Here is a 27,673-nt window from a genome sequence, read left to right on the forward strand (position 1 = left end):
GACTTTGGCGGTCGTGTCGGGGAAGGCTGGTCGAGAGAAGGCCGGGAGGGATAGGGGTGGGACGCGACACGTCCATCTCGGAGTGATTTGAGTGTTTTTCTGGTGCACAGCAAATTCAAAATGCCTTTGCCAAGTGACCGCAGATGATGCGCTTAATACACTGAAGGCGCTGTGCGCCGCTCACCATGGCATCGTACTCCAGGCGCTTCATGAAGTGCGCGGCCTCCGCACCCTTGTAGTAGTTGAACCAGGCGGTGCCCTGGTACTGGTCTCCTGTGTCCAGAAGCAGCACATGTTCCTCGCTGGCGCGCAGCTCCCGCACCTTGGTCAGCCTGCGGGCCACTCCGCCATAACAGCCTTGCTGCGGCTTGGTGCACTTTCTGGAGTCGCGGCTGGTCTGGTAGAGAGAAGGCCGGGAGGGATAGGGGTGGGGGGTGGTGCTGTTGCCTTTTCTGCAGGGTGGCAGTGGGTGGGGAGCGGGTTCGGCCTCCTCCGCTGGGGGGGTGCAATCCTGTCCTCCCGCGCCGGGACGGCATCTGAAGTGTCTGGTGCAATAATTCAATTACTTAAAAGGACAGAGCAGAGATAATGTGACACGAGATAGGTGATGCATGTGCACTGCACTGACAAAAACACGTTGGTGCGCCGTCCACAGAATAATTTACAGATGGTTTGGTATACACTGCGCCCATTTGTGTAATGCATGCTCTTTGCCTTTAATAGGATAAACGAGGTGCCATGGCAACCGCTTGGGGTTAAACGCACTCAAGGCCTCATTATGAAATTACGTAGCAGCAATGACTTGAAATACATATGTGCATATGTGGATTTGTATCCTCTAAAAGTATGCCTTCGACCAATGTATTGCGCAGTGGCGGTTTCTACATTGGGGCGTTTGGGCGCCGCCCCCCCTGATTTCTCGCCGTGCGAGAAGAAGGCAGAAACAAATGGTAGTTATTTATTTATAACTACCATTTGTTTCTGCCTGCCCTTCTTGCACGGCGAGAAATCAGCGAACTTCCTGGTTACTAACTCGAGCCTCAGGGCAGGGGGGAGTGGCTTGGGGGAGTGGCTTGCCCAATGTTGTGAATACGGACTGTTTGGACAGCCTGAGAGGCAGTCCAAACAGACAGTATTAGCAACAGTGGGCAAGCCACTCCCCCAAGCCTCCTCCCATTCTCCGTTCTGCAGGATGCAGACTCGGAGAAATGACGTATTTAGGGCAGCCAGCCGAACCAATCAGCGCTGGCTGCCATGGAGGGGAGGGAGGCTGCCTGCAGGCTTCCGTGAGGAGAGCGGCGGTATTCAAATGCAGGACGGCGGGAGCAGTCTCGGGACTCGAGTCGGGAAGCCAAGGTAAGTTTGTTATATTTAAATTAATTTTAAATGTAACCTTAATGACAGTAAGCTGGAAGCGATCTTTTACCTTATACAAAGCGATATGGTTAATGGTTAGGGCAATCTGTGTTGCTAGTTGCGATCGTGCATGGAGCGTGAAATGAGGCTTGTAGGGGTGACAGTGTTCTCATGTCGTATAACCCTGTTTCTCCTGCGCGCCGTGTCACTTCGTACTTTATATTCCGTGCATGAAGAGATGTTTAGTGTATTTTGTTTTGCCGATGCTATCTGCTAGCGAAGTGGGAAAGAAGTGGGCGTGGTCCTCGAACCAGCAGTCAGTGGAGCCCTCTTCCTCCTGACTGAGAGGAGGGGCGGGCTGGGAGCTCCAGCTTTGGTATTCACGAGAGAAAGCAGTGGCTAATGTATCTGAATGGGGATTAACATGGAGACACCCTCCGTCTCATATTTACCTCTTCTGAGGGAAACGGGTCAAAATCCGCACTCATTTGCTACCTGCTTTGAGCAGGAGCAAGTATGTTTGGGGCCATTTTTTGTGTGTCCATAGTGCTGGGGCGGGGGAGGCGGTGTATTTAAGGTGTCTCTTGCGAGACCTCACTCGGCAACGTGTACTGAGGGCCCGAGTGCAGTACGGGAATTGTTTTACGCCCTACCACTTTCAAATGTCACCAGCCGCCACTGGTATTGCGTCTTTTTTCTTGTGTGTGCGTGTAAGTAATATTTTCAGCGGAATACATTACAATCTTAAAGGCAAATAAAAGGATGGAATAAAACGTCAGTATAATTTCTGCATGTATTTTATTCGATACTAAAGATATAAAACAAAAACGTGTTTTTGGTGTTTAACAAATAAAAATGTACATACGTGATTATTGTGTTTTTTTCTAAGTGACATAACATATCACCTTGGTTTATGTTGTTGCATGACAACCATCCTCCAGCACCCACCCATCCAGCCATCCATCCCTCCCTCCATACATCCACCCATCCATACACCCATCCATCCAGCCATATATTAATGTATATGTTCGTATGCGTGCGCGGACCGTGTCTGTCTGCACCAAAGTCTGTCAATGTTTCCGTTAGTCCACCTATTGTTGTAGTTTCATTGTGCGCATATTGCAAATACTTCAATAAACATTACTAAAAGATGTAGTAAACATAGTTCTTATGCGCTAAATAAACATTGTTCATATGCGGGTCATATGCGCTGCTTCCGGTTTTAATGAATCTTACCTAATTAAACATTGTCACCACCATTAGTAAAATAAAATACTTAAATAAACATTACTAAAATCATTTCCGGCGCAGTGTCATAACTAAAATAAAATCCTTAAATAAACAGTAGTGAAATCATTGCCGGCGCGAACCGTGTCTGTCAGCACCAAAGTCTGTCTAGGTTTCCGTTACTCCACCTGTTGTTGCATTGTCACTGCGCGCATACTGCAAATACTTACATAGACATAACAAAAATCTTGAAATAAACATTGTTTATATGCACTAAATAAACATTGTTCATTGTCATTGTCATTTTAATGTTTTAATGTTGCTGAAAAAAAGTGAGTTTTTCTTAAATAAACGCTTCCCTTTTTTCATTTGCTTCATATGCCATTTCATTGTAACACATTTTTCATTTGACAAAAATGTGCATTTTTGCTTAAATAAACGCTTCCCATTTTTCATTTTCTTCATATGCCATTTCATTTTAACAATTGTCATTGTCATTTTAATGTTTTAATGTTGCTTAAATAAACGCTTCATATGTGCTGCTTCAGCGCTTCCCATTCTTAAATAAACGCTTCCCTTTTTTCATTTGCTTCATATGCCATTTCATTGTAACACATTTTTCATTTGACAAAAATGTGCATTTTTGCTTAAATAAACGCGTCCCACTTCAGCGCTTCCCATTTGAACCTAATTCGATGTCATCGTTAACGATATATTAGCTAATGCGATGTACTTGCATGCGCCCTGATAACATGCGATGTCATGACGGGCACGATGTAATGGCCGCGTTGCAAAGTCATCGCGATGCGATGTATCCGATGTAAGGGGTGCTTCCCAGATTTTCTCAGGTCAAGACCCAAAAAAAACAAAACAGAAGAGCAGAGTTCCATTAAGTGGGGTCGGAGGGGGGACGCAATCACTGCACCAAGAGAGGGTGGGAGGGATACAAGGGTATGGAGAAAAGGCAAATCAGAAAAGGGAAGAAACATTTGAGGATCGTCAAGGGGGAAACGAGGGAAAAGGGTAAAGGACGAGGGGATGGACAAGATGGCGGGTCGGGGACCAGAGAAAAGAGGCCAAGAACAGCAGCAAAATGGCGGGCAGGACAAAAGTAAAGAAGTCCATGGGAGTCCATGGCGGGACAGGCCGCTCCGATGAAGAGTGTTCTCTGGGGGCCTGGGATGGGTATGTTCCGGAAGGGGCTGCGGTGTGCCAAGCAATATAGGTCGGGACTGGAGGGTTAAATCGCAGGACCGCCATCACTCACTGCAGGCTCCGGTTTCCAGCCATGGATTTCACTGGAGCAGTTCCTCGCAGGTTACTCGCCGCAATCACCACTCCTCCCGGTCGGAGGAGGGAGAGCCTCCAGCTCAGACTCCACAGCAGCGAGGCATCTCTGCCGAACCAGCGGCCATGTTGGTAAAGGCTCCGTGGGCGCTCCCTCCAGAAACTTGGAGGGTGCAAGCAGGCCATCCGGATTGTTTCTGGGGTCCGCAATGCATAGATAAATGGGCAAAATCCTTGAGTAGGGTGGCGGTCGGAAGGGGAGAGCTGCCAGCTCAAACTTTACAGCAGTGAGGCATCTCTGCCGAGCCAGGGGCCATGATGGTAGAGGCTCTGTGGACGATGTGCCATTTTCGCTTTCCAAGTGTGCTTCCAATAGAGTGCAGGAGGGATTATTCTAAATGTGAAAAATAAACTCAACTATGTTGGTTGTCATATTCAGTATTTTCTTCTACATGCCCTCTACGCAGAAAGCAATATTGCTTGCTCCTTTTTCCCAGCACGGGTAAAGGCAGTCGGACAGGCTTGAACGTGCAATGTTTGTTAGGCTTGACGTGCAATGTTGCCTGCCCCACACATGGCAAACAAGTTGTTTTTTATACAACCTGCAATGGCCTTTGTGGTAGCTTCCTGGAGCCACTGGCTTCTTTTTCTACAGAAATTTCAGCCATTTTCTTCCAATATTGTTGGTCACATCTAGGATCACCCTACATGAGTACTGTGATAGGACTGATTTTCAATTGGCTGTTTAGGTCCAATGCATTGTATGCGGTACTATTTTTACAATCTGCATGGCATTGTAGCACCGGTGAGAAAGCGCTCGGAAAAGCATCTTAAAAATAGGTGCTACAGAAAAGTAAGTAGCCCTTTTTCTGTATCATCCAAATTTCATATGAGTTTGTCTGTACTTGCTACCTAGTACACAAACAAGCCTTGGCAGAGCTACCAGCACACAATACAAACATCACACCTATTGGCTTGGCAAATACTTGGTATGGTCATTGCACACTTTTGTTTTTTGGGTGAAGGCCAGCTCAAAAGTCCTCAGAAAGAATGTTGATGGTTGTGAGTATGGGAAGCTGTATCATATAAGGAACAATTCACAGGTCACAATACAAAGAATTAGAAAAACAAATATATGAATACCTTCAAAATTCTCCAACTCTCGAATATATGTAGTAGTACCATGGGACCTTCAGAGGCAGAGATGTTCTATCTTCATCTTGGCCTCATTATCTATACAACTAAGGCCTGCTTTACGAATTGCCTAGAATAATTGTCGTTATTTCTCCAACACCAGAATTACAGTTACCAGTGTTCACTCCCATTCCGAGGCAGGGAAATAACATCGATTACACATGTTTGGGGCATAATAAGTGGACATCTGTGTTTTTGCACGATTGCATCTCATTCTTCCCCTAGTTTTACACAGAGATTTTGTTTCTTTTCAACAGCTGAAATATCTGCATAAAACTCTGCAAATTGTATTTCCGGTGAGAGTCCCTGATCCCTTCGGGATTACCAGAGGCACTTGTAATGAAGATGTGGTCCAGAAACACAATTCCTGCTTACACCTCCACCATTTTTTAACATATATGCCCTTAGGTTATCCCTTTGAATAAGAGAGCATTTTCACAAATTGAAGCCATCTTTTGAGTCTCAGAACCGACAATTCCTGCTTTCTGGTGCCCGCGCTAGGTGTCTGCACACCTGTCCAAAGTACTGTATTCCAGTGTGAGAATCCCAACTGTGGTGAAAACTCAACTTTTTTAATTCCCTTCTATTTACTGCATGTTTCTCTTTGATTTCTCAAGAATCGCCCTTTGCACCTCTGGTCTTCAAAGCTCTTTTCCCCTGGTGTCTTTAGTTAACTGAGTTCATCTTCTTTCAGGGCATTCCACTTTACACTCAGCATGCACCCCTGTTGGTGTTACCCAGGGATACTCTACCAATTTAGGTTTCTTTAACTGTTCTGTCAGGAGTGTCCGTGTGCCCTGTTCGGCGACATCCTTGACACATTGCGAGGATACCCACCGGACATGTGAATATGTACCATTTGGATTACATGTACTTTATAAGTATATCTTGAAATTATGGCAGGCATCTGGACCTACACTGAACATTCCATGCAAAGGTGTTGATAATACATCTATGAGTGATGTTCCATTATAAATCAAATACTGGGGAGGCCAATAGTTCTGTCTTGTATTTGAAGTCCCACTTAAACATTAAGAAAGTTTGCAATGGGAAAGACAACGTAAAAAACGATTACTTTCTGCATGCAGTGCATTTATGAGATAAAGATTTTCATGTGATGATTGGGCATACTTTTGAGATCTAAAATAGTCCTCATGCATTGGAATGCAAGAACCCCACTGGATTTGGAATGATACATGAATTGGCCAATAGCATGTGGTGCGAGAGAAATGCTCCTGGGGGTGGAGCAAAAGTCCCATTCTAGATATGTTTCCAGGTTTCAGTAACAATAGGTCATAGACGGATGTGCTGCTATGCTACACCTAAAAATGGCTTCTGTCACAAGAATTCACTTTGCTATTAGCCTATTCACACACGTACTCACAGGCTAGCTCCAGCAGTATTGGTCTTGTGTCTCTGTAAGTATTTCATACTAATATCTGCACACTTTTTTTCTGCTTGCATCTTATTGGTGCAAAATAATAAATATGTGCTTACTAGTTTAAAAATCTCCGTGAAAACGAATGGTTGTAAACATGTGTGCTCAGGGTGAGTAATAACGTTAATAAAACAGTAAGTCTGTACAAAGAAAGATGAAGAAGATTGTTTTGTTTTAACAAATTAAATTGAATGTTGACATAAGATCCATGTTCGTTTCATAATGTATAGAAGGAATCTCCATAATTGGAAATAAATTGCAGGAGAAAATGTCACTTCTTTACATAGTTTAATTTTCTAGGTAAGCAACGTTTCTTTTATATAAAGGAATGCACTGTAAATGTTCAATATGATTGTGTAACATCTTATTTTGAGAGAAAGAAAAAGATGAATGTTATTCTTCACTAGTATTCGGGTGGAATTTTAAGATAAAATCAAAATGGTAATTTCTGGATGTTAAAAGTCAATCGCTATTGTAGCTTCGCAGTAACAATCAGCATTTATTGTTTATGTAAATATATTCACACAACTGATTCAGATCGGTTTATAATTGTAATGTGAAAATATTTTCAGAATTATTTTTGAAAATAGTATTAAAATGCAATGAAATCTTCAGGAAAAGGACAAAGTAGGGATTAGAGAAAGATGTTGCTTGCACTTTGTCTAGAAACTTGAAGAGTATACAAACACAATAAGATAACAAGGTGTGCTGTATTTGAGTCACAATTCGTTCTCTTGTTTCTTAGGCGCCACTGATGATTAAATCATAGAATTAAAAGGAATAAAAAGGAAAATACTTTAATATCATACTAAAGTGCAATTATGTCAAGTTCAGTCTTTTTGAATTCCTGACGGGAAAAGCATGTTATTGATGAAAAGGTGGTACTTGTTATGTGTTGCAATGCCATACTATTTCAAGAACCTGCAACCTACGAAGAGCATTAAAACTGGCGCAATACCACAGAGAGGCCAGAATCGAAATAGGGTCTCAAAGGGTTGTGAAATATACGAACTGCAAAATCTTGGTAGTGTTATTCAGACATCCTTTGTGAGTATGTTTCTCTGTTAAAAGGTGTGCACAGCTCTGACACGGTTGACACAACACTGTCCAGATCACCGTTATCTCTACTGCTAACATAGATGGCCTGGCACACTATGCACTGAGATATCCTTCTTTTCAACCACTCTAAAGTGCATGCTGCTGCCCACCCGTCAGCTGCAAGGAGACCTGGAGTGGTATAAGCAAGCTGGGAAATACTCACTATTCCAGGAAAAGGATGATGCTGCTGGGCGTCTCAAGGGCGTCATACATCTGGATCAGGTTCAGGTGGTCCAGCTGATTCATGACGTCCACCTCGTTCAAGCCCATTTCCTGGATAACAAATAAAGGGAAAATCAGGAGAACTGCTTAATAACTTGTACTGTCCATTCAAACCTAAGCAAGCAATGGACAAGTTAATAGTTAGGAATGGTTGTTCAAAGCCATCCCTTGAAAAGTAAGAGGCCAAGGCAGGTGAAACACCTGGTACCTTGGAGTGCTTGGGGCATCCCCACTGACACTCTCATCAATGGCAGTGCTACATCCATGGAGGCACAGCCTGACATGGCGGCAATACTGACACACGTGACAGTAGCGCATTCTTGGAGGTAGACTCACACCATACAACACTTCTCTTCAAGGAGACTGTTATACCCTACGATGGCTCTTCTGAGCAATCGTTATTACATTTTATTTTTTGTACATTTTTCAGTCATGTGTTTAGATTTTTTCTCAAACCTCTTTTAATTATTATGAGCCATCACAAATGCAGATAAGCATTATTCCACCTACAGCTGCTGAACAGTCACGATATATGTTTTAGGATGGGCTCCTTTCTTAAAGCTGCAGCAGTCAGTAGAATATCAATGAAAGGTTAGCTTGCAGCATTGTTTGCGACAACTGTTACTCCGTACAAGGTGTTGTTTCAAAAATCCAAAATTCTGAGTTATTCAGGGGTTGAGATATTATCTGTAAATTGTTTTTAATATATCTGTTTTTATGACCTGAACATTGACATATCAAATGATCTACTGATTTTGTTCTTTGTTTTAAAATCGAACTCTGTCTATTCTTTATGGCCATGCTTGGTCGAATAAAGATGTTTTTGATTGATTGATTGATTGATTGACAGTTATCCCTGCCAATACTTTATGACTGAGGTACAAAATTAATAAATGTTAATAATTTACCATTGGAGGAGCATACATACGCACAACCACACACAAACAAGCAATCATAATCAGCTATTAGCCTTCAATTAATATAATCAAAATGAATAACATGGTAAATTTAAAAACTTTTACTATATGCATGTTGTGTATTACGTATATACCTGTTTGTACGGCTCACGCTGAAGAAGGTTACATAATCATACATTTTTCAACTAGACAGACAGACTTACCCTCCCACCAAAAAACCCCTTGCTCCGGTTCAGTTTGAAATGGATTATCTATTTTAGTAGTGACTGCCTTTGGGATAGTTCCTGGATATTTACTGAGGTAAGCACGAGCAGCTGAGATAAGCGGAGAACCTTCTGGTCAACAGCGTGAAAACTGGATGGGCAGAGTAAGCCTTTCATCCTTTCCCTGTCAGTGATACAAGTACGATTAAATTGGATAATAGTAATATCTACTAGTGACATATACCATTCAGCTATGAAAAATAGAAATTGTAACTATTATTTAATACCTTTTTCACAGAAATTAAATGTGTAAATAATCTCGATTTAGAAATACATGTACGCATGAATAAAATTTAAGGAACAGTGTCCCTGTGCTTTTGGGATGGTATTGTTGAAGTAGTTGCTAATTCTCTACAACAATAAACTTGAAAAACCTTATTAAATAATAATTAATAATGAAGATAAGCAATGCATTCCCAAAAAGATTACTAGGGGTGAAAATTAATTTATACAGCTGAATGTTTTAGTACATGACTGCACATTATTGAAATGTCATAGGAAGGTGACCTCCACAATCGGCAAGTTATATGCCAAAAGGGCATGCGCAATAATTATTAAATAGGGTATCAAGCGCTGTTGCATAACTTGGATTAAAAAAGAATAATTCAGCAACAAATTTGTGTAACATCCTGGATTTCAAGGGAATCAAACAACGTAGTTAATTGAACGCACCGGTTGTTGTTGGATGTCGTACAAATCAATATCAGGCAGCTGCTGTATATGGAGGGACTTTAGCTATTTCATGCTTATTTTCCCGTCTTATAATTGAATGACAATTGCTTTTGAATATTTGGCTTACTTTCCTGTCTAATACATAAACAACTGCTTTTGAAACCTTTGTTTGTTGTAGCTGAGATCTATGCAATTAGGACTGCAGTTCAACACTGTTTGAGACAATCCTCACCAAAATGAATTTCTAGAATCATTAAATATCTGACACGGTTGTTAAAATAGCATTATTTCTATTTGCATTACATGTTTGTATAATGTATGCTGTCATTTTAATTGATGGATGACATTATTCTAAACATGTAATTCTCACATTTATATTGTAAGGTTTAACAACATATCTTAGCATTTGATTCTCTGTTTCATCAGCAAGAAATAACACAATACACTGATGCTAACAACTTAATGAATAATACAAGGAAGGTATTGAGAGTCTTGCTAATTGAAAGATGTAGCTGAAGCAGTAGGTGAAGGACTCTTTCATATATTAAAAAAATGTCTTCCATGTTAAAAAGGTAATTTGATTTACTTTTTATATAATGTCATCAAATCTGACCCCACATGCTTGAAACAAAAAAATAAATATTGTTTGTACATCTGGAACAAATAAACATACACATGAACACACTTAGAGTACCTATTAAATCATCAATTGCAACTCCAGTTTATCCGGTATAAATTAGATTATAATTAAGAGGCTTGTTCTCCATGAAGTACATTGGCAGCACAATAAAGTGTTTAATAACTGGATCTTCCAACCTGTGATAGGTAGTGTTGAAAAATATCCAAAGCCTGTGCATTTCACTGAAATACACAGGATGGGTGCGGATGTCATTACCTTCTATTGCAGTGAAAGGATGTGTGTGGCTCCAAGTCAAGGAATCAAGAAGAAAAGCAAGACAACTGAAATCCAAGCTAATTATCAGCCTTAAAGCTAAACTACGGAGGACTTTGAACATGTTGAATGGTTTACATTGTTTTGGAATAACACAAGCTTCTAGTGGACAAACAGATGGTAAACACTGTTGGCAGTGTTAGCTCGAATGAGGCAGCAAAATTAACAGTTAACTCTCAGATTAAAATAGTATTCTAATGAAAAAGAAGTGACAAATATGTTACATTTAAAAAAGCAAGTCATTGACAAAGATGGCAGATACAGGCTTGTACACTCATGCTATTGGTCACCCTATCTCTATGTGAAATGCTATAAATTGCACGTGTGATGACTCAAACTTGTAAAATCTCTGGAATTATGTCAAAGTATACAATATGAAGAGCTACAAAAATAAATTGGTATAACAAAAACTTATTTGAGTCTAACTAATATTATGAACACTTTGGAACTATGAGGAAAATAACCAAAATATAAACATTATGTTCTTACTCGACAAAGAAAAATAAATGGTGCATGTACTGTACCAATAGGCAATTCTGAGTGAAACACATTCTGAGTATTTAACCGCATTCTGAACAACATGATCAACTGGGACAGGTTGTATTATTTGCACCATTACACAATGCAATTGTTCATGAGATATGTGCTTTGAGAAAACACTATTTATAGTGTGAAAACAAAAAGGTGCACCTGCTCCTTGTTTTACATTTTTGCAAAGCAAATCTACCCTGCCGACACATGATATGGTCATGCAAATGTCTGTGTGTGCTGATCTGGAGCGAGAGATCCTTTAAAAGGCAAATCTTTACAGTGTTGAATTGTTCATGATGGTTAATGTTAAGATTTGAGAAAACCGAAATATAGAAAACATGCATTGAATGTAATACAATACTCAAAACAGTAATACCATGCTCTAAACTTATATCAATTCAACACCTAAAGAAACCTTTGATAATTATCTAGGTATTAGGTTACAGAGTGGGGCACAACAGCATTAATACACTAATAAAACAAATAAATTTAAAGTGCAAAGTAGGCTTGTCCGGAGCAATGAAAAGAGCCATGTTTGCTTATTAAACTGTCTACAAATATTAGAATTTTTTCTGCTGTTCCTAAATCATATCTTGCCAATATTTGAAGACAAAAGGGGAGCGGTTTAATAAACAATAGTGCTATACCTAAATCAAATCTTGGCAACATTTGCGCAAAACAGGCATGTGGTTAACTATGGATCTGGTAAAAAAATCGATCAAAATAAAATGATCAAGGAACGTTAAAAAAGGCGATTTTGATGAAAAATAGCTTCTTGATCATTTACTATATAGAGTAAACTCTCAAAAGAGGCCATATTAACCACCAAATGGCCTAATTACATATGCCTTCTCAATCCTTTCATTAAGTCCGCCCTTGAAGTTACCAATAATGGAGGTACTTTGGCAATCTTATGAGGTGTAGTCCTAGCTCCCCACAGCGCTACTCTCAAAGAATCCGCTAATGGGAAATATTTTTCAACTAGCCTTCTGAATACAGTCCTTAACTAAGTGATTAATCCTGTCTATCATACAATTAACTTGTGGGTGATAGAATAATATACATTGATGCACAATTTCCATCCCCCACAAAAACTCCACCATTCCTCTAGATGTCATCTGCCCACTACTATCACTGAGTATACCACAGAAAAAAACCTTTCTGCCAATAATACCACATGAAAATCATCGTTGTCCCTTGCGGCCATATGATCTGCTTCTCACATGGGCAGAGTCCACAAACAGTGATTCCCTCTACATGTGTTCACATTTATGTTAATTTCACTCATGTGCGTACATAATCATGACAAACCTTGTCCTTAGCATCCTGGAATTTGATAACTTTGGCCACAAGCTGGAGTCCTGTACCTTTCACTGTGCATGTGTGAACATCACCAAACCTGCCCCTGGAAAATCCAAAATGGAAAAATGAATGTCTTATTCGTGCAAAGTGCAGTTTAATCTTGCGTGACAATCCTACACAAGGTGTGTGGTCATGCAGAGGACAATCCAGATCACAGTTAGTGTGTATTAATGGTCCAACTGATGGTGAGTGTGTTAGTGTTCCAGTGAAAAACATTTCAGCTCACACAGTGTACTACAAAACGAATGCCCTCACTAAGAACTGCAGGGTTAGGATAAATACACACTGGGTGCGAAATTCGTGCAACTCCTAGTGAGTTTTTAAATCCCGCAAATCACAGTGAGTATTCATTTTCTATTTTAGAGTGAGTGTGTTAATTCTGCAGTCGACAGTGAGTGGGTTAATCCTGCATCCAATAGCTTTTGATGAAAAGTCACACCGTCCTTACCCTCCTAAAATGTCATCTAGGTTGATATCGAATAGAGTGGTCACATCGCCTGATCTTAGTGTGACAAACCGATGTGGAAAAGGGGCAGATGGGGGTGGGCTGTCGTCTGAGGAGGCAAGAAGGGCAATTAACCACATCAAGATGGCCACAAAACAATGTTGCAGAAACTTGTAGAATGATAAATAAGACTGTTATTTTATATGGGTTCCATTTCGTTTAACTTCTACAAAATTCACTGGACTCTAGACACTAATGCATTTCTTGTCAGTGGGTTGAGTGATGTCTGCTGCTTCCAGGTTTCCCATTAGTGCGCAACTGGATGGTGAGTTGGTCTTGCGATCTTCCACTAACTATTTGATTATTATCAGTGGGACTTTTGTTTTGGTTGCTGTATGAAGCCAACTTTTAGGTTAGGCAGTGCTTTAAGTTGTCACAAACTCTCAGGTACTTAATACCCACACTTTTGTAATTTTAGATGGAGAGTATCACCACTTCTCCCCAGGGGTGCATTACTTTTAAATGGATAATACAAGCACTTCTCAGTTGTAAACAGTACTGAAGGATAGTTTGTACTGGCACTTCTGTAGTTCTATTTTAAGCACTATGGTTAGTCACACCTTCCAGTCTTAGAAACATAAAATAAAGTTTTCCTGTAAGGTATCCTTGTTTCATCTTTACCAACATGGCTTAAACAACAAATCTATGCTCTATGCTCTAATAACGAGGGCTTCAAGGAGATAAAATGTTCGCTCTCAAGTGAATCCCTATTAAGAAGTGTATGTTTATGGGTGGGTTTTAATTATGTTGTACGGCAGTGCCTTTCTGTGCCTACTGCATCTAGTCTTTGACACAAGGAAATATTGTTAATCCTTGTACCTCAAACGTAGCTGTTAAGATCTTACAAGTTGACACAAACTATGATTCTACCACCGGCTTTATTTTTGATCACCAAAGCTGACAACCAATCAGAGTGATGGATTATATCAGCTCTACAGATGTCGTTCAATTCTTCCTTCAATTTATCAAATGATATAGACAAAGTTAGGGGAGTACCTCTTTCTTTTATTGAATAGCCCTATGCTTCAGAATATTTGTTTGCCTTAGTCGACTGAGGCAGCTAAAGCGATCCGAGAAAACGTAGGATCCTTCTCTCATGTGTCTTCATCACCAACATTCTCTATGCCTAATATTTGCTATTGGGTATTTGGAGACAATATTATTTTGAATCCTTTTTCGCATCCCTATCCTAACACTAGTGAACACTTTTTTGCTATGAAAACTTTACCTTATACTGTGTTTAAGTGTTTAAGCCAATATTCTTTCAGCAATTAGATTCAAACCATTAAATGCAAGCCCACCCTTACTTCACCCCCAACCTGCTTGCATCCTACAACAGAACCAGGCAGTCCTGTCCTAAGCATATTCTTCGTTTCCCCACCACCTCGGGGGCAGTTTCTCTTACCTATCACCTGGAAAAATTCTGCAAGTCTGTCTGCTGTGACAGGAGAGGTTGGTTCTGCATTTATGCTTCTTGGGGCTTCCAGTGCCACAGTATCTACTACGCTATCCGCCTCTGGTCTTGGGGTTTCAGTTGTGTTCTCCTCCAGTAAGGCTTTTTTCTCTGTGGAACTTGACTTTGGGACCCCTGTGTTTTTTGCATCTTCCAGCTCTGACCTGAAAATTAAAAAAGCAGAGTTTAGGTGAATGACATTCACATAGACAGGGTGATACCAAGACCAACTGAAGAATGAAGCTACGTTTACGGTGGTAAAAGCTTGTCAAGTGGCATAAAACAGTGCTTAATTTGTGGAGGTGGTTGCAGGTGGTGGCACCAGCACTCATTTTTGGAGGCAAGTACTTATTTTAAATCATCATTCTTTGACTGAGAGCTAGAGACAGAGAGAAATAAAGACAGAATAGGAAGAAAGAAGGGGAAAAAGCAGCAACAAAAATTCCCTTTGAAATAAAGAGTATGTATGGATGAAAGAGGTATGAGGCGGAATCAAGACTAGACACACTTGCTATCCTGCACCCTGGCATTCAGTAATGCTGGCGGCGGGCACCTAAGAAAAACCTTGGACATCTCCAGTTTTTTATTTATTCATACAAAATAAGCACTGGATAACAGGCAAACATCACATCTGCAAATGGGAACGCAGAGATCAAAAATGTACGTGAAGCAGTGCTAAAATGGTGGCAAGTTGTTATACCATTATAGTTGATTGTCAACAACTACAAGAAGATGTCAGTATGAGAGAAGATAGCTGCCTGCACAGGAGAGGCCTTTTTCCCTAGCTCCTCCAATCCAGACAAAATACACCTGCTGATGGGTTCAGACATGCCCTCTTGAAATCCAGCCATGAACATTGAGAGCTCAAGTAAGAGTGCATCCACTGTGTCATAGGGGCACATACTTGATGTCATCCTCTTTTACCACAGCCTGGACAAGCCGACAGAAGTGAACATCCCAGTCAGTATGAATTATTTTTAGAGAAAATTTAGATGTACTGTCCACAGCCTGGCTCTGTTAATTCATGCCTTTGTGCTGAGGCGACATGGCCATTGGAATCATCCCTTAAACACCTCCTAGTGCAGAAGCCAAATGGTGCAGACCACCTCAGCAGCTTGTATGCTGAGATAAGTCACATATTGAGCACAAAACCTGTCTTGTGGAACATGCTCTAATCCAGTTGAAGTTGTGGCTTTTCAGAATATGGGCCCTCACAACGTAATTTCTGCGGCGGTTTCTTCCAGAAAAACCTAGTTGTCATTGATTTATTCTGCACTTCTTATTAAAACATTGCTAATTCTATGAAGGTTAAGATTTTGGCAAAGTTTTAAAACACTTGCATAAAGAGAGGACGGAAGTTCCACACATTTGCACAGCCCAAACCTGGAGTTCCTCAGGTGGATGATATTGGATTGTGCAAGTAAAAGATTTGCAGATTGAATAGCCACCAGGCAGGGGGTAGTGGCAAACTGAGTAAGGCTGGCTGCAGAATAGGACAAGATGGCCAGTTACCTGCACACATCATAAAGAAACTGAACGTGCGGCACGATTATGTAGTGGCGGTCCTACTCCTATTCTACAAATAGTCACATTATGAGGATGTCATAAAAAGGAAGGACCTGCCTTGGCAGTTCGGGCTGGACTGTTCCCATGGGGCACAGGGTCAAGACTGATTTGCATATGGCTGGGTTAAAACTGGAATGGCATGGTGAGCAAAAAAACGATGGATTTAGGCCCAGATCTCTACTGGGGTGAATGTATGACATTGTTCTGCATTCTGTCCATCAACTGTTTGTTTGCATTTGTCATAAAAAGGGTAGCATCTGTCAAAGTAAGGGTCTATTTTACAGGCGTTTGGTAACTGCATACGCTGAAAAGTGACCGGCGTCCTGTCCACCTTCTTCTGCCTCCTCCGATCTCATTTAGACTGCGGTGGATGGTGAATTTCTCAAAGGCCCAGGTATTACTGCTTCTTCTACTGGGAAGGCAATTGGACTTCAGCTGGATCGGCTTGCCAAATGAATATGGCCAGTCAGTCATTTCCAGTGCCCTCATTTAAGTGCAAAACTATACACGGTTTGTCCCACTGATTTGTGGCACTGTTTATTCCACTGATATTTGTACAGTTTTGCCTGCACAATATGAAAATGAAAGATTAAGGCCAGAAACCCTAAACATTCTGTCACTCTTGCCCCCTTTTTCAATAAATCTAATGCAATGCAAAGTTAACCCGTAGCTGTGCAAGTAACTATCTAATGCTGGAAAACCAGAGATGAGATTGAAAAAAGTTCCAACATCCGAATAGTTGAGTGATCCAAATCCTCATTTTTCTCCCAACTTTACCAGAAGAAATTTAAAGTGATCCACCTATGGGATATGATAGTCAATTTGTATTTCCAGAAAGAATTTAGGAGCCCCGTATTAAAAAGCTGCCAGGTGTGGTATGCTATAAGACATAATTATATATAAGGTACTATATTCATTCTTATCCTATTACACTTTCCTATCAATGAAACAGAAAATCTACATATATCACCCTTCCCAATGTTGATAAATCATTTCTTTATCAAAATGTCATAATTCCACATGAAAAAAATCTAAGATTCAGCCGGTAGCCATTCACCCCACAAACTCAGTGGGAATGGAATATGCCATGGACAAAACATGTATTGTATTTGAAGTATATATTGCCACATCATATGCATATGAGGAATTTGTAATGATTCGTTTTAGGCAGGATACAAGGATATTGTATGAGTGTCACAGAATACTTGAAAGAAACAGTTCTCAGGATAATGCAAACATGAAACCCCTGGAGGAACACCTGATGTGTGCTGCACAGAATCCTAAAAGACAGAGATTATGAGCTCATCAAGCAAATCCTTGTCATAGAGATCCCATATAAATCCTGGAAACATTAGGGAAAAACAACAACCAAGGCGTGTAATAGGGTCCAGAAAACCCATAAAGATTCCTTGTCAAAGACATATCAGCATCCAGAAACATCAAATAGGGCTATTCATTTTAGAAATATTAAAAATAGTGATAGTTGTATTAACATGTTTCACTGGCTCCTGCGCTTCTATAGAGCCATGTTACAATGGAGTAACCACGTTCATAGTAACTGTACCCAAACTTTTGGCCAAATGATTTGATATATTTTAATGGATTAAGCAGTGACATTTGAAGAAGCCAACGTCAACTGGGTTCTTAGGTTTTTTCAAACCACCAAAAAGTTAGTGAAATACAAAGAATCTGAAATGTTATTATTGTCATGATTTGAGTAGAGTTTCCTTTAGTATTTGAGATGGTAGTTTAGAAAATACAATATTAATACTTAAGTGGAGACAATTGTATACCACTGCTTTTATCAGAGGTAATTTTTTCATGAAAATTATTTTTACCAGTTCATTCTGGTGCACCAGTGCTCTGGATAGCATATCTACCAGTCTTCAGAAAACTAATCCCAAGAAGCAGTCATTCAATTTATCAATCAATCTTCCTCTTCACTCTGCACACAACAGCCATCCTCACAACAGATCCACATAAAATTCAACATAAACACAAATTACTTCCTCTGAATTGTGAACCACAGCCCTTTGCCAATAGCACTGTGCAAGACTAGTGCCCTTGTACACAAGACCAGAATCCTACCAAGTAACTTGTATATTGCCATAATTCTTGCCTTAATAAGAGGCTGCCTTAAAAATCCTCTCTTTGCGTGCTCTTCAAATTTAAGCCCTAATCATCAATAAAAACCTTTTATAGCTCTGCTTTTTCACTGCGTGATTTCGGGTAGCCTCAACTTTTTTTGACTTCCAGTTCCCTCAGCTGTCAACAAAGCTTTATTTTTTTATTCAGCCTTTTTTTCCACATTTGAATAACCTAGCAGAACGAGGTACCTGTATTTACAGTCTTAAGGACCTCATGCTGTTCTCTTATTACGTACAAAATATTTCTCAATCTTATTAAATAATTGCTCTACATACAGTGGCTCATCTAATAATGCCGGGTTAGATGTACATCTTTTGGTTTCGAATTAATGGTGTCACGGAAAAACTCCAGGGAGGTCGTTCCATGGTCGGGCAAAATCATTGGATGTATCATGGTAAACGTGTTATTAAAAATCTAATGGACGAGGAATCATCAATGAATAAATATTAAGCATAATGCATTTTAAAATAGTTTACAGGTGTTTATAGGCCAAGTGCTAGCATAAAAAATAACTGAGCCTGGAGGACTCATGATGTGTTATAGACCCTCGAACATCAGACTCATTGTTGCATTGAAAGACCTACATCATGCACACCGCACACCCAATATGAGTAATTAATTATTTGTTGACTATTAAGGCATTTTCCAGATGTGTGTTATATAAAGAGCAGAAAGTAAAGACACATGATCCCCCCTGTACCTCAATGTATTTAAGAACAATGTTCCCTCTATAAGTACAATTTAATAGGTCTGGGACAGAGGGGAAGTATCTAAAAATTGCAAAAGAATATCCACTTGACCTGCATTACTTCTTATGGGGCTCTTAAAAGCTCCCTGGGCTGGATTAAAGTTTTATTTCAATTATAAACGTGAGCCATTTTGTTTGTGTGTGTATTTCATTGTATTATCTATCTTCATTTATTTCATGAATACTCTTATATCTTGACTTTGAGTTTCCTAGTCTATAATACACATTGTGATCAAGAAAAATAGAAAGTACACACTTTTTTTGTTCTGAAAAATTGTAAATACAATCAATATATGGACTGCTATACACCAATATATACAGTGCTATCCAGTATACTGCAATAAATAATGTCAGTACTATTTCATCAATATATTACAATTCATGTGCATAGACCATATTTTAGTCTTAGCAAACACAAGGAAACCCATTTCCATACATATACATTTTTACATGAAAGGAGTCAATCGTGAAAATTGTTTAATCCCACTCTGTCTAAGCCACTCATACCTCACACTTTCACACATTCATACCCGTATTTTCCCTATGCATGTTTGTTCTAACCAATATTGATTGTCACCATCAAAGAACAACGAAAAATAACAACTATCTGAACAGTTGCTATGCTGAAGATCAGAATCTTGAATAGTCTGGTCAAGAGTGGGATTAGATCATTTTCATGCCACTGTCGATTCCACTGTTGTTAGGCGTGAGTCAGTTTGACCGCAATGACTGATTAAGGGCTGCAAGGGCCCTAATGAAGTCCTGCAGAGCAATGTGAGGTCTTTGAGAAATTCGTTGAACAAGAGCTGAATGTCCTCTTTGGTCGCAGGGGCATGGGGATCCGGGCTCCCCAGTATAAGGAGGCTGTGTTAAGGGGTCCAATTCAGGTGGTCAAGGGGGTTCAGGTTTTTGCAGCATATCCCGAATCAAGGAAGAGCAAAGGGGCTTTGATCTTTTGCCGCCATTGTGGTGGGGATGGTCTATCAGGGATCAACATGCACAGTTCACCCAGCAGAGGTGAAACCCTTATCCCCACATCCAGTCTGAAACTAACAGAGCTAAAAAGCACCCTTTAGCAATTATTGATCTCCTGAAGGACCTGTCATCACTATGAATAATCCTGGTGGTCAGGGAATTAACCTCACATTTACAAAACTGACTACAGATAGACACACTGGTGGGAGAGCTGGCATTCTTATCACAGAGACTTCACCCAAATGGACAAAATAACTGAATTCTGAAAAAATGTGAGTGTGTCTGTGTGTGTGGGACGGGGGGGGGGGGTGGTTACTAGCTTTGTACAGCTCGAATACAATGCTGACTAGAGGACACCCAAACCTCTATTCAATTGAAAAGCTTCCCTTGCTTCATATTGCTGATCAGTTGGCCCTTATGCAAGAGGTGAATGTTATTGATGCTGCTGGTGGGGATGTTGGAATGTCCCTGAGAGACAATTTGGTTGGTCAATCTATATACGCTGTTTCTGAGCAAGAACTCTCCCTTGCTTCAAAAGTAGCAGTAGCAGAGGCTGAGAAAGGGTGCTTGAGTGCACTACCCATTGACAATAGTGATCAGGCACTTTCCGGCCTTCGGTGTGTTCCACCCCTACAGAAAACACTTTTGCTGCATGATTTGAAAGACGAGACCCACTACTACCTTTCCAGTAAAATTCAAAAACCTTCTGCAGCAGAATGGAGGTTTTACCAATGACAAACCAGTTCTACATCCTCCCATTCTCCACCAAGCAGAGTCTGCTGCAATCACTTGAAAAAGCTAGTGACAGTCACGCAGGAAGGGAGGCCATGCTTGCCAAGTCTGGGCTGGTGTCTGCTGTTTATACATCTAACACAGGGTCAATAAAAAAGACCCTGGAATAGCAGGTGAAACCCAAACTTAAAGGTCAAATGAACATCAGTACCAGTAACATCCTGCTCTTCACTCTGTGATCCATATTGGATCGTTGAAATAATCCAGGAGACACTACTAATGCTCTGCGACTGTCTAGAGAGGTATTATTTTTCTTCATGTCCAATAACTCTTAGGCAGTACCTTGTCTATGTGCGACTCTGACATTGGTATGACACATTGCATTGCGATCACTTCCCAAATTATTTGGAAACCAGCTAATGGGAAAACTGACTTTAACTGAGAGGTTGATGGAGCGGACAGTTATACCGCTCTTATATTAGTTTATAATGTAATTAGATCTCATGGAAAGGAAATCCAATAAGAGCAGCTGGCATAAAAATATAGAATAGGAAAATGCAGGTTGATGTACGAAGAGTTGCAAAATATAGGAACATGACAAATGAAAAGGTGAGATGCATGGAAACCCAGGAGATACATGGAAACCCAGGTAGTGGATGCTGAGTGAACAACCAAACTAGTTTGGTGGCGTATAAGAAACTAGAAGATCTTGAAAATGCACATTGTAGCAAAAGTCCATAATTAATGGCCCTTACGAAGTTGCTGAGGTGCAGACCCCAAGCTGTATATTCTCAATTAGTTCACAAAACCTTTTCCATAACTTGGCTCACGAAAGATTGGCCTCAAAGTGCAGTGGGTGCTTTCATGTCCATTTCCCCTATCAAGAAGAAAAGGCAGGCATGGCAGTGAAGCTTTGAACAGGGCTGATCGACATTGGAAATATTAACTGCTAAACTAATTATTCAACGTTGGAAACTTGTCAGTCTTTGCTACGTCAGAGGTTTTCCATGGCCCAAGTGGAAAGGTGCAGGAACTTGTAGCAAAAGATTGAGCATCTTAAGACACAAGTTTCACAAGTCTTTTTTCAGGAGCAGAAGAAATTTAAGAATATGCTTAGTAAGAAGGGGATTGGGGCGTGGCCTGGGAGGAGACCCGGAAAGACGCGTCTCCCCTGAGCTCTGCTTGTGAGGCCCCAATAACCCCCACAATGGTGCATCCCTGCAGGAGAGGCATTCATCCATGGCAACTCATCCTTTGCAGTAACAGGACATGCTGAAGGCCCCTGAACCCGGCCAGTGCTGTTTGTAGGCATGAGCTTACCCACTTCGAGGAACCAAGGATGACACGGTGGCTGTCATGGGGTCAACCTGCGAGGCCTGCGTGGGTTAGGGCTTTTCCTCCAGTCTTTGGGGCCAAACATAGAGGCAGGGGGGCTTGCTGCAAGTGCCCTGCCTCAGTGCGCAGCTGGAATCCTGCAGTGCCAGCAGTCCCTCTAACTTGCGGTGAGTGCTGCACGGCATGCCACCTGGGAGGCACACAACTAACGACATCAGCAGGCCCTGCAGAGTTAGTGGGCCCGCGTCCAAAAGACAATTTCAGAGGTTTGGCCTAGAACCCCCCTCCCCCCACCCCCCTCCCTGTTTGATGGCATCTGGGCCAGCAAGGCCTGTTGGACACGAGACGGAGTCCAGAAGGTAATAGTGTGCTTGGTGAGTGTTCACGAGTTCGGCTGCCATGCCCGAATGGCAAGGATTCTTTCCCCTGAGCCTCTTCTGAAGCAGGTGAATTTAACCTATTAGACCTGCTTTCCATGTCTCTAGCCTTGTGACAAGCTTGGCTTCCTTTCATTACTGCTTACTTACAAAAGCAGCGCTGCCCTACAGATTTACAGTGACTGGGAGCAGTGTGCCTAATTACTGGACTGGGGGGGGGGCCCTACCAATGTCCTCGTGCCCCTAGGTGTTCAGAGCTGTAATCCACATGAGGCAGATCCAGGAAGAGTAATCATATGTCCTGAGCTCACATGAAACAAGGTGGTATAAACCACTGTAAACAAACGACATTACACAATAGAAAATATAGCAAAATACACAGCAAACCTGAACATGGCATAGCACATATCCTATTTACATCCCCATTTGGCGGCAACATAGCAGAAGAAAGACCAGGTGATAAACTTTCACATCAAACATTTCAGACATCTCCAGAGACCGCATAGCGCATTGGTCACTGCCGGGGCATCCCATGACTCTTGGTCATGGCCCACATAATCTCTGGGATACCCGATGTAGGGCTAGAAGGGTAGGGCCACCAGCAAGTCAGCCCTCCCAACCAGCCTACCCCTGAAAGGCTTCTCCCGAAGGAGGCGGCCAACTGGGCAACTTAGTGCCCTCAATAATTAGTGTCATTGGCTACGATGGGCCTATGATGAGTACCCATGTAGATATGTTGGGGTGGGTGGGTGGCAAACATTCAGTCCGGTTCCAGAAGCACATCAGGGGTCAAAGAGGGGGTCGACCACTTTAAAAGGGCTCTACTCTGCCCCATCCCCTCTGTCGCATAACTAATGACCACTTCTGGTCATGACCCACTTCTTTGGTCCCCCACCCCTCCACGGAGGAGTGCTAATGACGCCCACCTACCAAGGGCCGATGGGCTCCTGGCCATTAGCGGATATTGTGATCTAGATGCATAAAATGGTTAATGAAGCATCTACTCTTGCTCTTACCATTTTCTTGACCGTGCCAAAGCAAAGATGTTGACCGGAATCAAAGACATTCTACCCTATCAGAGCTTCAGGGTCTGACCCTCCCAGTATGAGAGTAAAGCATTTACTCTGATTATCAGAAGTTTAGCCTCTTTACAAAAGAGCTGATCAGTGCAAAGCCAAAATAAACATGTCGCGAGATACATTCAAGGTTGAAATTTTCATCGCCCTAGCTGGCCTCAGCAGACATTACTACCACTTGAGTCTTAAACCAAGGACACAGGAGAGATCAATCTTTATGTGAGTCGGCCCAATTGACCCAGCTTTTTGAGTTACTAATATTTTCTACTGAGTTACCAAATGCTGACTGGTGCCGAAAACGGTTTCATTACTTGTCTGAAAGTATTGGATTTTTCTGCCTCCCACACCGAGCGCCTGACTGTGGAAAATTGAAAATCTTGAACTCTGTTCTGACCCAAAAGTCAGAGAGGTGGCAAACTTAGGATGTGGAGTATGTCATAACTTTTGTGGATAGAGGCAAGCATGAGAGCAGGAGGTTAAAGGCCTGTGGTAAGTACCAAGAGCAGGACATTTTAAGGGCAACTGGTTGCAACCACAGGGTTGTCCTGAACTAATGAACGCATGACCCTCTCTTAAGCAGAACAGAAAAAAGAAGTGGCCTCTGCCAATCACATATCATACAAACAGATATCTCTAATCGCAGATGTGCATTGAATTAAGTCAAGCAGGCATAAACGGCGAAACCTATCACATAGCCTGCATAAGGTGTAGACTTTTGTAAACTGAACAAGAGCGTACCAATAGTGAATGATACATGTTGGGCTCTACTGTAGGTCCCGCTGACATTGCCATTGCACTAATCTGCATAGCCAATCTGCACCAATTTAACACAGAGGTTCCAAAATGACCACAACACACAACAGTTCTACCAAATCTGATCTTCTGAGAGTGTTCATTGTGCGATCCGATTGCATTGAGTTTGGTATTACTACACAAGGGGAAACCCCCACACCAATGCTAACTGATGGATGAGATATTTGATTTTTCTACTTCTGATGGTCACTCCCTCATCCCCAGGCAACTGAGGAATGAGACCTGCTTCCTACAGTGTTATGTGCGTGATTTCCGATTCCCAAGCGTGGTTGTGAAAATACCAATATCTGATCAAGTGGCTAACTGTACATCTTCATAGCCGAACAGCGGCACCAGATAACGTATGTACTCCCATCTGCCTTTCACCTCTGCATGTTCATTCTCCATGTTAGTCCTGCATTTCATTTTGCATTACAAATGTTCCTCCCTTGCCAGTCATTCTTCTCCACTTGCACTATTAGGAGGTGGAACGGAGTGTGTCATTTTTGGTTTGTGTTGATTATGGATAAACTACACGTTATTAAGGGAATGCAAAGTGGACTGGGAGGATGTGCTACCACTTTTCATATTTAACCCATTTGTAGTAACAGTTAATAACGACAGAAGGACAGAATATTCCAGTACTGAACCCAGTACCCCATAGCAGTATAAAGCTAAATGGAGGCATTTGACTTCCAATTGATTTTATCACTTCTAATACAGGGGCGCCTCGTCCATAATGGAGGAGGACCGTCACCCCACTCATCAGAGTCAGTCATAGAAAAATAAAATGATAATAGCAAAATACTATAATTTTATTTTTCTGTGACTGGCTCATTTTGAGACATATGGGTGTAGGGCAGGGCGGTGCCATGACAAGGAGGAGTGGTGGGCACTTAGAATTGTGCATGTCAGTTTGGCTGGCCTTCTTAGGCTGGCCAAACAGACATGCGCACTTCTATTTCTACAACTCAGCTGTGTTGCATCGCCACAAGCTCTCAGGCACTGTCTGAGCGGCAGACCAGGCAGCTCAGACCAATCCTGGCGCTACTTTCATAGCATTAGAGCAGTGTCTGGATTGGGTGTTGAAATGTCAAAGTAATCTAAGTGCAATGGATGTAAAAAAACCTTCGGGCCTAATGATATGTATTGTGACATGTTTTGTAGATAATATTAAACCAGTGAACGAGTCCTTGAAGAAGGTGCAGGATACAAAAGAGGCACCGAAACGCAGCGTCGACAATTTCGTTCCCCCAAAAAATCTATTTTTAAATTTTTTTTCGAAAGAATAATGATGATATGATTAATGTAATGTTTTTGTGAAACCTTGCTAGATCAGCAACTTTTAAGGAATACTGTATGATTTTATTTTTGAAACTGATTATAAATGTTGATGGATATGATTTTAAATACGAGAATGTGCTATTAGCAAATATTTTTTATAAAAATTTCTCTTTTTAAATAAATGAATGAAAAAAGTTTTCATAAAATTGTTTCATGTCTTTCATGTCATTCAACTATACATGTGGGCCACTTATAGATATATGAAATTGTGAATTTGGTAACCATTGTAACATTCCAATCCCTCCTATTGATGGTAAACAACCCTAACTGGGGATAGTAATACCACCTAGAATCTTTTGAACTCAGGAGAAGGAACCCTGTTTTTTAGGATTGGGTGGGGAGCCTGTGCTTTCCCAGTGACTGCCGGGAGAGAAGCACCGAGGTGGCCGTCGAGGAAGTGGCAGCTGCAGGTACATTTTGAAAAATTATTACTTTACCCTAAGTCTATTTCGATAGGAAGTGACATCATAGCATTTGCCAGCATCTATCTCTAAGGTAGGTGACATTACTCTTAGACTTCTCCTTACTTCCGTCAACTTCTCAGGGAATTCCCAGCCAATGCTGGGCACAGACTTGATTCAGAAAAGGGGGTGGTGATGAACAGTGTCTGAATTAAGCAGACCACTCTTACCCAGTCCAAAGATCAGGGCTTGATCCATCACCGTTATTTAGCTCACTGCACCATCCCAGCTCAGAACCTGGCTATATGCAAATCAGTCTGTCCCTGGCCCAGTGCATCATGGGAACAGGGCAGACCAAACTACCAAGCCAATTCTTCACCGGAAAGGAGACAAGCTTCCGGGGACCGGTTTCTGGCATTTCAGCCGTCATCACTGTTATTCACTTGAGCACGTATCTGTTATTGATATACTTACGCCAATTATGTTCTGGACAACCCGTTTTTACCAATTACAAATCAATGTCTGTTTTTCAAAAATATGAAAAATTCTTGCAAAATCAAAAATATTGGTGCGTTTGTTACCTTTTCTTCCTTTTCCTCCCCTTATATTATTTTGTTCAAGTTTGAAGAAGTATCTCTAAAATAATACTGTGCAATACATTGATAGTAGCACGCACAATGGAGTTTTACTAAGAAATTGACTAATCTCCCGACAGAACCATTGTTTATATATAATACTTAGAACCCAGGTTCTGAGGGTCACCGGGCCACCCCATTATATTTAATGTGCTTTCTATATTAGACACAGGGTCCCGTATTGGGTGTGATTTTCAATAGTCTTTCATTCTCCTTTGTTAGATGCAGTAATGTTTTTCAGGTGCAAAATTATGTGGACAGCTCTGTTTTGTACCTTCTGAAGTATAGAATGGTCTTCGTTAGAAGCCCCAGATAAACAGACACAAAGTACAGAACCCTAGGTAGTACAATCAGTCAGATTAACAGTTGACAGTGATCCATGGATAGGACAGAGAAATCTGCTGATAAGGAGTACAAATGGCAGTTTGCAGACTTGACCACTTCCTACACTTGTAAATAAAATACATTCAAAATAAAAATTCACATTTGTAAAGAGCAAACTTATTGTCCCAAGGGTATCCAGGCGCTGGAGGGCCGTTGGGGAGATTAAGTGAGCTATTGCCGAGAATCAGATTATGCTGAGCTGAGCTGCCTCCGGCACCGGGATCAAACAGTGAACCCTGTGCTCGGAGTCAGCCGTTCTGGCCGCTGTGCCACACCTCCCCACTTCTGGCCCGAAAGATTGCAGGCCACTAGTGAGGTAGTAGGTTTTGGACTAGACATAAGCTAGTTCAGTAGGGTTGAAGGATTAGGGTCTTTGCTCAACAGCACAACTGTTTACATATCCATCTTTTAGTGACTTTTAGGCAGTCAACCAAGTTGATATTGTCATTCGACTCTTCATTGAGTTCTACCAGCAGTTGGGTATCATTGGCATAAAGCTAACACATAAGACCTCTGTTTCTAATCAGCTGTGCAAGAGGATGCATGCACAGATTGATAAACAGGGGTGATAAGGCTGAATGTTGTGGTACAAAGCAAACACAAGGAGATGATGGACGGAGCGCTGAAACTTTTCAGACACTCACCCCCAGTCACAGATCTGGGTTGAATCCATCTTCGTTCTT

The 27,673-nt window shown here is 41.3% G+C and overlaps 1 protein-coding gene across 3 annotated transcripts in view; it reads right to left on the reverse strand.

Annotated features, from left to right (window-relative positions):
- MYLK2 (myosin light chain kinase 2) overlaps nt 1–27,673 on the reverse strand; it is a 200,944-nt gene that overhangs the window by 126,685 nt on the left and 46,586 nt on the right. For all 3 annotated transcript variants that reach the window (XM_086932687.1, XM_086932689.1, XM_086932688.1), the window contains 4 exons: nt 14,430–14,641; nt 12,968–13,073; nt 12,469–12,562; nt 7,764–7,873 (listed from right to left, as the gene is read on the reverse strand). In XM_086932687.1, the coding sequence (XP_086788813.1) occupies nt 7,764–7,873; nt 12,469–12,562; nt 12,968–13,073; nt 14,430–14,641 (522 nt within the window). The remainder of the gene's footprint in view (nt 1–7,763; nt 7,874–12,468; nt 12,563–12,967; nt 13,074–14,429; nt 14,642–27,673) is intronic.

This window comes from Lissotriton vulgaris, chromosome 7 (assembly GCF_964263255.1).
Source record: "Lissotriton vulgaris chromosome 7, aLisVul1.2, whole genome shotgun sequence".
Taxonomy (NCBI): Eukaryota; Metazoa; Chordata; class Amphibia; order Caudata; family Salamandridae; genus Lissotriton; species Lissotriton vulgaris.